The sequence below is a fragment of the Sphaerodactylus townsendi genome, linkage group LG06 (assembly GCF_021028975.2).
Source record: "Sphaerodactylus townsendi isolate TG3544 linkage group LG06, MPM_Stown_v2.3, whole genome shotgun sequence".
Classification (NCBI taxonomy): domain Eukaryota; kingdom Metazoa; phylum Chordata; class Lepidosauria; order Squamata; family Sphaerodactylidae; genus Sphaerodactylus; species Sphaerodactylus townsendi.
Window position 1 is genome coordinate 133362896 of NC_059430.1, and position 14679 is coordinate 133377574.

General features: G+C 53.0%; 2 protein-coding genes across 7 annotated transcripts in view; one reads left to right on the forward strand and one right to left on the reverse strand.

Annotated features, from left to right (window-relative positions):
- Positions 1-2029: 2029 nt before the first annotated feature.
- CKM (creatine kinase, M-type) lies at positions 2030-10258 on the forward strand. 2 transcript variants are annotated; one of them, XR_007244755.1, is made up of 9 exons: positions 2030-2105; positions 4006-4221; positions 6058-6212; positions 6325-6457; positions 7471-7642; positions 8609-8732; positions 9184-9373; positions 9862-10108; positions 10182-10258. XR_007244755.1 is itself a non-coding variant. In XM_048499339.1 (8 exons), exons 2-8 carry the CDS (start codon positions 4029-4031, stop codon positions 10038-10040), a joined length of 1146 nt encoding a protein of 381 aa, XP_048355296.1. In that variant the 5' UTR covers positions 2030-2105; positions 4006-4028; the 3' UTR covers positions 10041-10258. The 2 variants fall into 2 exon arrangements, 1 of the variants encoding a protein (XP_048355296.1); XM_048499339.1 differs by having other exon boundaries at positions 9862-10258.
- An 816-nt stretch (positions 10259-11074) lies between these two features.
- Positions 11075-14679, reverse strand: part of MARK4 (microtubule affinity regulating kinase 4) — a 39883-nt gene continuing 36278 nt past the window's right edge. For 3 of the 5 annotated variants that reach the window (XM_048499292.1, XM_048499288.1, XM_048499287.1), the window contains 2 exons: positions 14561-14605; positions 11075-13229 (listed from right to left, as the gene is read on the reverse strand). In XM_048499292.1, the coding sequence (XP_048355249.1) occupies positions 12893-13229; positions 14561-14605 (382 nt within the window). In that variant the 3' untranslated portion in view covers positions 11075-12892. The remainder of the gene's footprint in view (positions 13230-14560; positions 14606-14679) is intronic. The other 2 variants (XM_048499291.1, XM_048499290.1) reach the window with 1 other exon arrangement.

Consider the following 14679-nt stretch of genomic DNA (forward strand, 5'->3'; position numbering starts at 1 on the left):
CCTATTCATAAATGACCTGGAAGTAGGGGTGGGTAGCGTGGTGGCCAAGTTTGCAGATGATACCAAATTATGTAGGGTGGTGAGAACCGCAAAGGATTGTGAAGAGCTCCAAGCGGACCTTGATAAATTAGGTGAGTGGGCTAAGAAATGGCAAATGCAGTTCAATGTAGCAAAATGCAAAGTGATGCACATAGGGGCAAAAAATCCAAACTTCACACACACGCTACAGGGGTCAGTGCTATCAGTCACAGACCAGGAAAGGGATTTGGGCATCTTAGTTGATAATTCCATGGGAATGTCAACTCAATGCATGGCAGCTGTGAAAAAGGCAAACTCTGTGCTGGGGATCATTAGGAAATGAGTTCATAATAAAACTGCAAGGATTGTCATGCCCTTATATAAAGCCGTGGTGCGACCGCACTTGGAGTACTGTGTTCAGTTCTGGTCGCCACATCTCAAAAAGGATATCGAAGAGATAGAGAAAGTGCAGAGAAGGGCAACGAAGATGATTGAGGGACTGGAGAACCTTCCTTATGAGGAGAGGCTGCAGCGTTTGGGACTCTTTAGTTTGGAGAGGAGATGTCTGAGGGAGGATATGATTGAAGTCTATAAAATTATGCATGGGATAGAAAATGTTGACAGAGAGAAATTTTTCTCTCTTTCTCACAATACTAGAACCAGGGGGCATCCATTGAAAATGCTGGGGGGAAGAATAAGGATTAATAAAAGGAAACACTTCTTCACGCAAGGTGTGATTGGTGTTTGGAATATGCTGTCACAGGAGGTGGTGATGGCCACTAACCTGGATAGCTTTAAAAGGGGCTTGGACAGATTGGTGGAGGAGGAGTTGATCTTTGGCTACCAATCTTGATCCTCCTTGATCTCAGATTGCAAATGCCTTATCAGACCAGGTGCTCGGGAGCAACAGCCGCAGAAGGCCCTTGCTTTCACCTCCTGCATGTGAGCTCCCAAAGGCACCTGGTGGGCCACTGCGAGTAGCAGAGTGCTGGACTAGGTGGACTCTGGTCTGATCCAGCTGGCTTGTTCTTATGTTCTTATGTTCTTAGGTACAGTCAGAGAAACATTTTGGCGGTGGGGGGGGGGGGGAATTGTCTTACTTTGAGTGCTGTCTTTCTTTCAAGTCAATATAGAAACACAAGAATTCTCTCCACACCCAGAGAGACAGAAACACGTCCTGCTGGCATCTCTGGCCCCGTCTTCTGGCAAAAATGTCCTGGCTCCCCAAACAGGTTGGCACAGGTTAGGGAGGAGAGAAAGACCCAAGGTCACCCCTGAACCCAGGCATGACCTGTGAAAAGCAGGGTCCCCTTATCCGGGTCCTAGTCCCTTATCAGCGTCTCCTTATTTTTAGAACATTACGGCGTCAATGGCTCAATCTATCCTGGAGGACTTGGCTCTGCCATGTCAGCCCCGTCCACTTGCAACACCCATATCCTTGTGTCCTTCCCCACCCCCTGCAGACCCCTTTGGCCTTCATTCCAGACAAGGGGAGAGCTCAGGGCCTCAAATATAGTCAACCCAGCTTCTGATGCTGAGCTCACTGGATGGCCTTGGGGGAATCCCCATCCCACAGAAAGCCTGCTTGTCAGGGTCAGTGTGGAAAGACTGTGTGGCCCCCTGGCCTGTTGCTCGGAGCTCTTTGAAAGATGTGTCGTGGCTTCAGATATGACAAAGGAGAGGGGGCATGCTGCCAAGGATACTGGGAGAGGCAAACCCTAACTTGCCTAGGTTTGGCTGGGGCAGAAGTGCTCTGCACATGTTCAAGTGATTTGCCTTCACATTGGAAGCTGGTTCAGGACCTGAGCTAGACAGCGCAAGAACAAAAGTCATGGGGAGGGAGGCAGCCCTCCTTGAAGCTGGCTTCGACTGGGAGCCTCCTGCCCAAATTCTGAGCTGAGCTGAGCTGAGCTGGTGGGGGGGGGGGGGGGGGGGGGGCCCAATCATGGGCCAGCTGCTTGTCAGCTGTTGGCCAATAGGAGCAAAGCACAAAGTATATATTCTGGGTTCCCCAGCATTGGACTCTTGGGTCACCTATTGTGCTGGAGTAGAAGAGGCAACGTGCAGGCTTTGATTCTCCCTGTCAGGTAACAACCCCCCTTCTCTGGTTCTAGAGCTGCTGCTGGATGGGGGGTGAGGAGGGGGCAGAGAAGAGGCAGGAGAAAGGGGCAGGGGCAGCTGGATCTGCTTCATGGGAAAGGCAGAAATTTTGCTTTAAAATGCATGAAGTTTTGTTTAATAAAATAATTAATTATGACCAGTTTTTCACAGCAAGAATCTCCCAGTCCTAGGGCATAAAAGTGTGTTTCCAAAGCATGGAGTGTTAACAGGAATCCCCCCTACACTCTATTTCATGTGAGAAGAGATACTATTTTGTTTTGCCACCTTCAGGGTGCCTCAGAGGCATCTGGTTTGAGACGGCCTTTTAGTTGACCTTGCAGTTCTTTATGCCTTTGCCAAGGTGCCCGCTGTTTCTTTGCTGCTAGTATGATGTGGGGAGGGGGGGGGGAGAGATTGATCTACGAGCTGGATAGTCCCTGGCAGACCGATCTCTTCTGCAGATGCCTGACTGTTTCTCTTGCCCTGGCAGCTCACACTCCCCTGCCCTGCCTTGATACTGGGTTTCTTGGGCTCGCTGACCCTTTGCAAACGCAGCGCCTGGAAGGTGATCTTGGTTGGCGACTGCCCCTTGCTAGCAGCTGCTGTCGCGAGCCGGGTCCTTTTGTGGACAAGACTTGTGGCTATAAATAAACCTGTTTCTGAGGGGCTGACAGTTAAAGTTATGCCCAGTTTTCCAGTGGTGGCAACTGGATAGGAGCAGTGGAATTTCCTCCCCCCACCCCCAGCAAGCTCACTGTCGCTGCACAGTTGCTGACTTCACTGCTGATGATATGTCAGCAAGTTCAATCCCATCGCCAGTGCCAGAACTGCTGTGGCCTGAGTGGGAACAGACGCGGCCCCGTCACAGCTTTTTAGAAGGAGAGGCATGATGGGGCTCAGGCATGGCTGAACGGCCAAGGTCCTCCCTCCTCTGGAAGGTCAGGCAGGTAGGTGCCTGATCTGGCATCAGAAAATGCCCTTGTGTCTAATAAATCCCAGCCTCTCTGCGGGGCCCTGAACATAGAAGCTGCATTCGTGTTCAGAATGGATCAGGTCCTTGGCACGTCCCCACCCACCCCCTTTCTGCTGGCAGACAAACAGCTCTCTGGCCCAGACGACGGATGGTTCTAACAGTGCATCCCTATGTAGAGTTACAATAGTCCAAGCCCACAAGAGTCAATTGGAATGGAGGAGGCAGATGGCATAGAGCTAACTGGAAGCAAAGATGGGGGGCCTCCTGACACTCCTCTGAAATCACAGGAAATAGTTTACGATTCACAGCCCAACATTTTTGAAAGTTCAGCTTTGAAACTGAACCTTAAGTTTTGCTCAGGGAGTTGAAGGCAAAGTTTACCAAGATGACAGCATATCTTCATTCTCATTTTCCTGTTTAAAAATCCCACTTTTAAAACTCATCGATCAGGATTTGAGAACTAAACAGTAAAAAAAAACCCCACACAAATAAAAACTAACCCCGGCATATCCCACCTTCTACCCTGTAAACCCTCTAATAATGTTCTGGCTCCTGTAAAAAATACTGGAATGAAGAATCATCTCCAACCCAACTGTAAATTTCCACAAGCAAATTGAAGGAGTTTCTCTGCCCTCTCCCAAGATATTTTTGACCATAGGTGCAAATTAGCTCCTTTGAAAACACTGGACGTAATGGCCTTATCCTCGCTCCCCGCCCCCCCACATGAGAATGTATTCTTCAAATGCAAAGCTAAAGTTACAGCCTGCTTTGGGGGGAAAGGGAGAGATAATCCTATGAGTCAGGGGGGCTCTGGACTTTCAGCCTGGAACCCCCACAAAGTTTGCCTTTGCCAAGGTGGAGGGTTGCTGATCCCTCACCTACCCTGTGGCCAACCCTTTGTCTCCACGATGTAGGACTCATCCCATCAACCACCACCATGCCTTTTGGAAACACCCACAACAAGTACAAGCTGAATTTCAAGCCAGAGGAGGAATACCCCGACCTCACCAAGCACAATAACCACATGGCCAAGGTCCTCAGCCTGGACATCTATAAGAAGCTGCGTGACAAAGAGACCCCCAGCGGCTTCACCCTGGATGACTGCGTCCAGACCGGCGTGGACAACCCAGGTGAGCCCAGCCTGCCCAGTCACTTTTGGCTTTCTCTAAATGAATTACCACCAAACCTGTGGATTTCCTTGCCTGCAGTTGCTTCTCCACAACCAGTGTTGTATAGTGGTTAAGGGACGTGGGAAACCCTGGTTCAAGTCCCTACCATTCCGTGGAAGCTTGCTAGGAAATTTGGAGCTGGTCACACCCTCTCAGCCCTGATTGTGGCAAGGAAATTCCAAGGAATACCAGGGTCATGATGCAGAGGCAGGTAATGGCAAACCACTTCTGAACATCTTTTGCCTTGAAAACCCCACCAGAGGTTTCTAAACTATGAATGAGGGAAAGAATTGCTCCCCCACATGGCCCACAGTCTAGCCCAATGGTGGTGAACCTATGGTACGGGTGCCAGAGATGGCACTCAGAGACCTCTCTGTGGGCACACACAAACAGAGTCACACACACACACACACACACACACACACACACACACACACACACACACACACACACACACATCTAGGCTGGCCTGGGCCTCTTGGCTCGATTATTAGCATTAAACCTAAGATCTAGTTTTGGGGAAGCAATGTAGGTAACCCTGTTAAGCGCTGTTAAACACCACTGGTTTTCATGTGAAGAACTAAAGCGCGATCCTTTACCTGAGAGTATGCTCGGTGGCTGGTGATGGGGCCTGCTTCTGAGCAAACCCTCCTAGGGTCGTGATTCACCCATTGGAAGAGTTGCACGGTTGCTTCAAAGCAAAGCCACTGATTACCACCAAGCTTACTCCCAAGTAACACACGCCTTGGAGCCAACTGTTTTTTCTAAACGAAAACCTCCGTATTCAGGTTAAATTGCCGTGTTGGCACTTTGCGATAAGTAAATGGGTTTTGGGTTGCAACTTGGGCTGCACTCGGTCTCGCCATCACTGGTCTAGCCTGTTTGCTCCCTCTGCTGGGCAGCTGGCACAATACTTCATAATGAACAGCTAGACTGGAATCCTGCTCAGGTAGAGTGCTACAAGATTTTCAGGGTACGAGTTTTCAAGAGTCAAGGCTAATCTCCCCCAAATCTTGTTGGTCTCCAATGTTCTCCTGGACTTGAATCTAGCTGTTCTACAATGATGACACATGGCTACTCTGAGAAATTAACTCCATAATGTCTTTTCTAGCGGAGCTGGTGAGTGGTGGACCAAAAATACATAGGAAAAGTCTGAATGGTGCTGGTTCTACGCAACCTCAAGAAAGTCATCGAAGGTGGTGATCTGGGCTCCACAGAGCGTTTCCAGGGATCAGTGCTCGGGGTGGGGGTGGGGGTAGCGAATCAGTTGCATCACTAGACTGAATGATGATGCAAGAGTGCTATTATTCTGAACTGAGCCTTCATTAATTAAGATACTATGCTAATTAGGTGAGAAGTGGCATGACCTCTCTGCTCTCCAGATAGGGGTCAACTCCTCAGTGACTCGTCCAGCAGACAGAGATCTGTAAAAATGGAAGAGTTTGTCAGGCTGGCTTGAGACATTTTGGTTACTGAACTGTGAAATTTGAATGGAAGGTGTATATTCTCTGTCCCTCCCCCTCCCATTAACACAGGCACATTGCTTTGGATCTTGCCCAGGGGAGAGACCTGCTATCCTACGTCCTGTGGAAAAGACCTGCCCTTATCATGTTCTGCTTGCCAAAACCCCAACCTTGAGTAAAATCCTTTCTCCCCTGGTCTCTGCAAGTTAGATGCATGGCTTGGAAGTCAGGCCTGACAGGAAGAACGTCAGAACCAGAACCAGGGGACGTTGCAGCCACGCCTCAAAATGCCTCCCACCCTTCGCCAACACTCTCTCCCTCCATCTGTGGGCAGGTCACCCCTTCATCATGACTGTCGGCTGTGTAGCTGGGGACGAGGAGTCCTACGATGTCTTCAAGGACCTCTTTGACCCCATCATTTCAGACCGTCACGGTGGCTACAAACCCACTGACAAGCACAAGACTGACCTGAACCATGAGAACCTGAAGGTGTGCATGGGGGTGACAGGGGGTGGGGTCCAGGGAGTCACGGTAGCTAGGTGTACATTCAGGTGCTCAGTGGCCTACCTAATTTGTCCCCCCTTCTCAACCTTTCCTTTAGGGTGGAGATGATCTAGACCCCAACTATGTGTTCAGTAGCCGTGTACGGACTGGCCGTAGCATCAAGGGATACACCCTCCCACCACACTGCAGCCGTGGGGAGCGCCGTGCCGTGGAGAAGCTCTCCATCACTGGTGAGGGGGCTAGAGAAATCTGTCATCCTGTGGCCACCCCTACAAAAACTTCCAATGATTTGTGTTGTTGGGGGGGGGGGGGTAAGGGAGGACACGCCTGCCATCTCACTCATTCCCCTTTCCAAGGAATGCAGAAATTGTGACTTCATGAAAGAAAGCAGGTCTCTTTAATAGATATTCTCGGTCGCCTTATCAGACTATACTCCCCAATGATTTCTTGGGGAAAACTCAGACTATTATAGGTTTTGAGCGCCATAGGGCTTTTATCCCCATTTTTACTCTATAAAATGAGAGGAGCTGATAAAAATTCTTCCCTGGGAACACTGGCACAAAGAAAGCTCCTGGCATCTCTTGGTAACTCCCAGGGAGTCCTGGAGGATATGTCTGGTGGGCATCAGATACTACAACCTTGCTTGAACCAAACAGGCCTGAGTTTAGCCATGCCTGAAAGGGATACCTCTCCAGAGTGCCCTGCATGCTACCTTGAACTCTAGGGTGGGGGATATCTGGGATACCCATGTCATATCAGCCCCTCCTATAGCAAATTTGGTGCCCCAGTTCTAACAACCATGGAAGCAGCAGAACAGGGGCATGAACAGCCATTGAGGAACCCAGGTGCTCATGGGAGGAGTAAGAATTAAAATACTGGCTTGGACAACAAAGAAAACAAACAGGAGTCTTGCAAAAGTGGTTCCATGAAGATTCTCCTGGCAGTCAGTTAAAAGGGAAAGCGGGAGAAGGGGGACGATTTAAGGAAACTTGGGAGAGGGCAGTTTTGGGGGAATAGAATGACATTTCCAAATTGTTCTTTCCATCTGTGATGCCTCATTGGCTGCCAGTTTGCCCGGCTATTGAACCGAATGTGATTTCTGAATTGGACCATATTTGATCAGTAACTCATCCAATAGCAGGGCAGTTTTTGTAGGATGCACATGCCTCCCTTGCGGGATCCCACCCTGACCACCCACGTGCCCGGCTTCTTCATGCCACCCGTGTGCTGTCCCTTTCCTCAGCCTTGAACAGCCTGACAGGAGAGTTCAAGGGCAAGTATTACCCTCTGAAGGACATGACTGATGCTGAGCAACAACAGCTGATCGATGACCACTTCCTGTTTGACAAGCCCGTTTCCCCACTCCTGCTCGCCTCCGGCATGGCCCGGGACTGGCCCGACGCCAGAGGCATCTGGTAAGCAAAGGCTGACCGGACACCAGGGTCTCATCCAGTCTGGCTGGGGTTGTCCGTGCAGGAGCGAAAGGAGAGTGACGGGGGGGGGGGGGGGGTCAGTGCCCAGGGTGGATCAGGGTTAAGCACTGACTACTTGCTGCCAGCAGGCTAGAGATCCCTCATTGCTAGCCCTGGGAAGTCTGCCTCCTCTTCTTCCCAGACGGCTTTCAACTGGAGAGAAATGTCCACGTGGACCACGTTTCCTGAAAGATCTTCCAGCCACGGTCCTTCTGACTCAAACTGACATGAACACAACAGAAGGAGCAAAGAAGTTCTTGTGCAGGGGAAGGAAGTGGATTAGTTATGATTTACTATGCTAGTGTGGGGTGGTGGTTAAGAGCAGGTGGATTGTAATCTGGAGAACCCGGGTTTGATTCCCCACTCCTCCACCTGACTGAGTGGCAGAGGCTTCTCTGGTGAACCAGGTGTGTTTCCTACATTCCTGCTGGGTGACCGTGGGCTAGTCACAGTTCTCTTTGACCTCTCTCAGCCCCATCTAATTCACAAGGTGTCTGTTGTGGGGAGAGGAAGGGAAAGGAGGTTGTAAGCCACCTTGAGTATCTTTACAGGAGAGAAAGGTGGGGTATAAATCCCCCTCCCCTATCAGAGATCCTGTTTCCCATTGCCTGAAATGGTGTACACAACTGAAAATTATTTTCAAGGATCCCACTCACAACCTGAAAGTGTTCTGTAGAGGGCCCCCAATTCTCCACCCCTTTCCAGTGTTGGCCCAGTGGCATGAATAGGACCGGCCAGCGGCCAGGGTGGGGAAGAAGGACTGTTTGCTCATCACTGGATCATGTCAAAACCCAGCCAAAAAGCTGCCCTGGGCCCTGCAGGCTGCTCACGTCTCCCCGCTGCAGCAAAGGCTTCTCTGCCAGGAAAGATGGTGCCCGCTGGAAAGCACGTGTCCCCTTTATTCCACAGGCACAATGACAACAAGACCTTCTTGGTCTGGGTGAATGAGGAGGACCATCTCCGTGTCATCTCTATGCAGAAGGGTGGCAATATGAAGGAAGTCTTCAGGCGTTTCTGCGTGGGGCTGCAAAAGGTGAGCAGGCCTGCTGGCTTGTGCTACAAGGGCCAAAAGCCCTGCAGAAGACGCCAGGCCAGGAGACGAGGCGGGTTGAGGTCAGACAGACAGACAGACAGTGGGCAAACCAAGGGCCACAGGAGGAGACCGTGGCCACCACAAGCCATGTCGTCGACTGGCCGCAGCAGATGTGGGAGCTTCCGCAGGAGCAGGCAACTGCTCTTTAGGGGCCGGGAGTACCCAGAGCTGCCAGCATGTTGTGGCTTCTGTTCCTCTTCCAACTGGTGCCCCAGGGCCTGAGCCAGTCCTGCAGCACCCAATGGGGGAAGGAGGGTGAGCTCATAGTTGCAGGTGGGTCAGAAGAAGGTGACAGAGCAGGCATCTCCCCTGGCCCTGAGCTTGGCACCCGCCAGGGAGTAGATGCTGCCAGGGGACCAGCCAGGCTGAACACTCTTCTCTCCTGAGGCAGATTGAGGAGATCTTCAAGCAAGCCGGCCACCCCTTCAGCTGGAATGAGCACTTGGGCTACGTCCTCACCTGCCCCTCCAATCTGGGCACAGGTCTGCGTGGTGGCGTCCACGTAAAACTGCCCCAACTCAGCAAGCACCCCAAGTTCGAGGAGATCCTCAAACGCCTCCGTCTGCAGAAACGTGGCACAGGTGAGGGGAAAGGTGGTTTTTTTGTTGCCACAGTGCAGTATTTGCCCAGAGGATGTCATTGACCCCTGCCCTCCCAGAGGCCCATCTGGCGTCCATCGCTCCAAGTGGCACAGCCCAAACACCTGCAGCAAATGGGGAACGTGTCCACATAGCCAGGACCACGGCATGGGTTGCTGAATGCCACCAACAGATTTAGATCAGAATTTGATGCATGGCTTCTGTCTGGAAGGGGAAATACAGCTTGAGACACCAGAATCACCATTGATGGGCAGGTATACTTGGTACTTTGAGAACCCACCCCAGCCTATCAAAAGAGAAATTATCCCTTTTAACACTGGGGTTCAATTGGCCATGCCAGCAAGGGCTGGTGGGAACTGTAGTCCATGAACATCTGCAGCGCCAGAGTTGGACCCCTCTGCTCTAATGGCGAGTTCTGATAGGGACCCCATTGTGGCACAACTGATCACTGGCTGCTTTCTGTTGCCCAGGTGGCGTGGACACCGAGGCTGTGGGTGCCGTGTTTGACATCTCCAATGCCGACCGTCTGGGCTCCTCTGAGGTGGAACAAGTGCAACTGGTGGTTGATGGTGTGAAGCTCATGGTGGATATGGAAAAGAAGCTGGAGAAGGGCCAGGCCATCGACGACATGGTCCCTGCTCAGAAGTGAGAGGGCCACCTCTTGGTCCTGACAGTCCCCCGTGGACTGGACTCGGACTCCAGGGGGTGATCCCAACCCTGCCACTGCTGGCAGCCACTCTCCCGTGCCCTCCTTTCTCCTGCCAAGGTGAGGCGAGGGCTGAGTGGGTGGCTGCCCCCTGCCAGCTGGGAAGCTCGCACACCTGAGCCCCGGTGGAAGGAGTCAATAAAGTCAGTGACGGCCCCAAAGCCTGGCCTTTCTTGTCTGTCTCTTCTTTTCTGATTGCAGAGTTCCTCCACGGGAGGGTTTGAAAGCACACCAAAGATCTCACCAGCCACCTGTTGTATTGTGTGCACTTTTGTGGGAGTGGGCATTTCGGATCAACAGCAGCTGTTCAATTCTACATGCTGGAATTCCATTGAGATTGGGAGCCCCCTCCCCAAATGTGCAGAACAGTCAAGGGAAGGCATGTCCATCCTTAGCAAGGAACCTCCAGCAGCCTCAAGCTCTTGAACACTAACATTTGGGAGGGTGGACACCCCCCCGTTCTCCCTCAAAGCCTCAACTAAGCGCTGTCAAGTCACAGCTGCCTTGTGGAGATCTTGGAGGGGCTTCAAGGCTAGGGGCTTCCAGAGGTGGTTTGCCGCTGCCTGCCCCCACATAGCAGCCCTGGACTCCCTTGGGGGTCTCCCACCCAGGTGCTAACCTAGGCTAACCTTGCCTGGCTTCCAAGATAGAGGAGATCATGCTAGGCTGGACTATCCAGGCCAAGGCAGTCACCTCTCAGCTCCCCCAAACCCAGCATCATCAGGGGGGCTCACAGTGGCAGGGCAGAGGGAAGGCAGGTGGGAGAGCTGAACACTCATTTGGAGCTGGGGCTTTGTCTGAACCAACCATCCGTTTTCCCGTCCCTAAGAGCCAACTCTGAACATAAGCAGCATCTTCACCGCTGAGTAGCCATGACCTGCACTGCTCCACTGCCTTGCCAAGTGCTGAAGCTGCTTCAGATGCCACTCCCACCCCCCCGCCCACCACCAATGGAAGGATCCAGCCAGGCACGCAGGGAGGCTTTCTACGTTTATTAGGGGTTTGGTACAGACTTTTGCGCTGGGGCTGGATAACTGACAACACCCCCCCCCCCCCAAGGCAAATGGGCTCGCTCGTGAATATCTCTACCCAATAATACAGGAACTAACCGGACTATTATTTACAGGGGGATCTGTACAGATGGGAGGGGGGCAAACAGGCAGGATAAGGGGGGCAGGGAGGGTGCAGCTCACAGAAGGGGGAGCGAGTGTATGGAAAGGGGGAAGGAAAAGGAGATGGGAAAGAAGGAAACCCACTCAATTTTCCCCACACAGCTGCCAAATTTATCATCATCAGTTAAGGGCTGAGCTGGGACCAGTTCTACATGAACCCCCCCAACCCCTGCCCCACCCAGAAGAGGATTGCTCCAGTCCATCCACCCCCCTCTCCTGCTCACCTGCCACTCCACCATCCGAGACCAGCCCCCCCCCCCCCCCTTGGTGCTGCCGGCTGCTTGGCCTCTGTGCTGGTGACTCCCAGCTCCACGTTTCCAGATGATGAAGAGGAGGCGGGCACAGCAGCAGGGCTCAAGAGACGTGCCTGATACCTGTCCATAGGTGGGCACTTCTGCTCCTTCCTCATTCCTGAGCAGAGTCACTGCTAATGTGTGCCAGTCCCAAGAGAGTGTCCAACTTGTAAGATGTTGACCGGATGAAGCCCTTGGACCAGCCCCCCCGGAGGTCCAGCCTCCTCTGGAGTGTGGTCTCAGCACCAGGGCTTTGGAGTCCAGGAATGGGGGTACATGATGGGAAAGGGGGGGGGGGGCTGCCACAAGATCTTTGAGCATTTGGGGGCTGCTAGATCAGAGGGGCTGAAATGCATCTTTGAGCTGGCCCAGGTTGAAACCACTCATTGGGAACAGAAGCGGAAGGCTCTTCCACTGGACTGGAGCTGTCTGATCATCTTCAGGGGAGAAATTCCCCCTGCCACAGAAGCAGAGCACCACTGGAGCCCCCCAAGCCAGAGGCTAGCAGCCTCACGGATGAAGAACAAGACACACACACCCCATGAGCTACTAGGCTCAGTACTCCTCAGCTCCTGCTACCCATTTTCCCCGGAGCCATGACTACAAACCCACTTTGGCAAGGGGCCCTTGACCACTCAGAAGAGAGTCTGGCACAACTGGTGGGTGACCCAGAGGAAGGGGAGGGGTGTTGGAACTCCATCTGAGCTAAACCAGAACTGGGGCCATAATTACATCTCACCCACAAAACCTGAATCCCAGAAGAAGCCGAAATAAAAACCAGCTCTGGTTTGAAACTGAATGAGTTTGACATTTGATTTACATGAAATGATCAATGCAGCGTTGCTTCTTCCCTCTCTGAGAAGGGGTGCAGGGACCCCAACCCAAAGGCCAAAAGGTCGGAGGCTTCACTGGTGGGGTAGGATGAAGAAGCTGGAGTTGGGGGGGCAGGGTCAACAAGACCTCCCCCCAGCCACCAACATCCCCGGCCACACCCGTTCTCCCCTTCTAGAGCTTGAGAAATGGGTAAGAAGTCCTGGGCTCCTCTCTCCTGTGGCCACAAAGTGGGCTCACGTGAAATGTGGGCAAGCCAGGGAGAAAATCTCCTCACAGCAAACCCCCTGGGTTTCCTCTCCCCTCCCCTCCCCCACTCCACTCCGCAGACCCTCCAGAGCAGCTCCTGTTTCTGCAGGACAACAGAGTCAGGTTCCAGCAAAGTCCTGCCCCTGTAAGGATAGGGTGGGCAGTCGAGAATCACCCCCCCACCCCGCCCCGCCCCAGCGCTGTTCCCCAGCCTGTGGGTTGAGCATTGCGGCGGAAAGCATCCAATGCCCTAGAGTTGCAGTAGATCAGTGATCTTGGCCACCAGGCCCCGGAAGGCCAGTGAGGTGCCGGCCTGGCGCCGGAAAAGCACCCCGTGGAGCCCGCCCAGCCTCTGCAGCCGGCACACCTCCACCTCCAGGCAGCAGTACTGCTCGCTGGGGCTCTTCTCATGTGTGCAGGACAGGACGAAGGGCTCCGTCTGGTGGCAGCAGCAGTTGGCAGAGTCTGTGGCCTGGTGCAGGGCAGCCAGGATGGCCTCAGCGGGGCGGGTGCTGGTGAGCTTCACATTCCAGGTAAATCGGAGCAGCCGGGGTTCTGTTTCCTTTTGATTCCAAGGTAAATTGCAACTGAAAGTGGGGAAGAGCAACAGATAGGTTTCGTGCGTCAAGATCCATAATGTGTGAACAGGGCCAGAGCGAGGAGGAACTGCACCCGGGGGGAAGTGCTTCCTGTGCCTCCGTAACGCCCCCTCCACACACACCCTCTCTACGCCCCCACACCAGTGTGCGCCTGCTGCATCGCACACACACACACCACACCCCTGGCACTACGCCACTGTGTATAAGTCACAGATTTGGATTCATAAACACAGGGGGGAAAATTCACCTGGTGAAATAGCCCACCCTTTAAAATCCTTCCTACGGAATGTTAGAAAAGGGAAGGATTATGGTGACTCAAAGGAACCTCCACATTCAGAGGCAGTCAACCTCTGAATAACGAGGCAATATCAGGGGAAGGCCTCAGCCTTTGTGCCCTGTTGTTGGCCCTCCAGAGGATGCTGGACTAGATGGACCACTGGTCTGAGCCAGCTGGGCAATTCTGATGTTCTCAACAGGACTCCGTTCACTCATCTCAAAGACATGCGTGGGAAGCAGCCCCAGGCAGAACCCGCACAAAGCTGCACCAAGGAAGGGAAGGCGCTGTGGCTGGCAGGATCGACCTCATCGGGCTCCGCCTCCCTTGCTCTGTACTGGCTGCCACTCATAGAGTTGGAAGAGACCCCAAGGGCCATCAGGCCCACCCCCCGCCATGCAGGAACACACGATCAAAGCACTCCTGACAGACAGGTGGCCATCCTGCCTCTCTTTAAGAACCTCCAAAGAAGGAGACTCCACCACACTCCGAGGGAGTGCATTCCACTGTCGAACAGCCCTGACAGTCAGGAAGTTTTTCCTGTTGTTTAGGTGGAATCTCTTTTAAGCCTTCACCCTGAACCCATGACTCCTGGGTCCTAGTCTCTGGACATGACATCCCTTCAAATATCTAAACATGGCTATCACGGCTCTTCACCTTCTCTTCACCAAACTAAACATCCCCAGCTCCCTCAGTCTCTCCTCCATGTAGGGCATGGATTCCAGACCACTCTGAATACTCCATTCCTCTTCTGCTCATAGACAGGAGCGACGGAGGGTGGCGAAGGTTTGCCCCCACCTGCTGGCCGGCCTCCCGTGATCCAAGAGTGCCTCAGGCTCAGCCCACCTATTCTGAAGGATATCTTTGCATAACTTACGAGACCTGATTCTCAGGAAGCCAAAACTTCCCTCTCAGTGCCACACTCTGTGGCTTTTCTGCATTGCTGTGAACTCCCACGTGCTGTTTGGGCTACAAGCTACCCAGGCAGAGCAGGCACCGCACTACAGGGTGGGTGGGCGAGTGGAACAGAGCAGAGGCGACGTACCTTGTGAGCGCAGGTCCCCTGATTCTCTCAGGTTCGTCTGCGACCCTGGAAAAAGAAAGGAGGACAGAGGTGAAGGTGGGAGCTGGCTGGAGCAAAGGTGCCAGTGGGCGGGTCTCTCA

Bases quoted from the DNA above. Each gene is read 5' to 3' on its own strand.
- CKM (XM_048499339.1), top strand. From the start codon at position 4,029: ATGCCTTTTGGAAACACCCACAACAAGTACAAGCTGAATTTCAAGCCA. The intron at 6,458-7,470 runs GTGAGGGGGCTA...CCCTTTCCTCAG, and splicing joins GGAGAAGCTCTCCATCACTG to CCTTGAACAGCCTGACAGGA. The intron at 8,733-9,183 runs GTGAGCAGGCCT...CTCCTGAGGCAG, and splicing joins TCTGCGTGGGGCTGCAAAAG to ATTGAGGAGATCTTCAAGCA.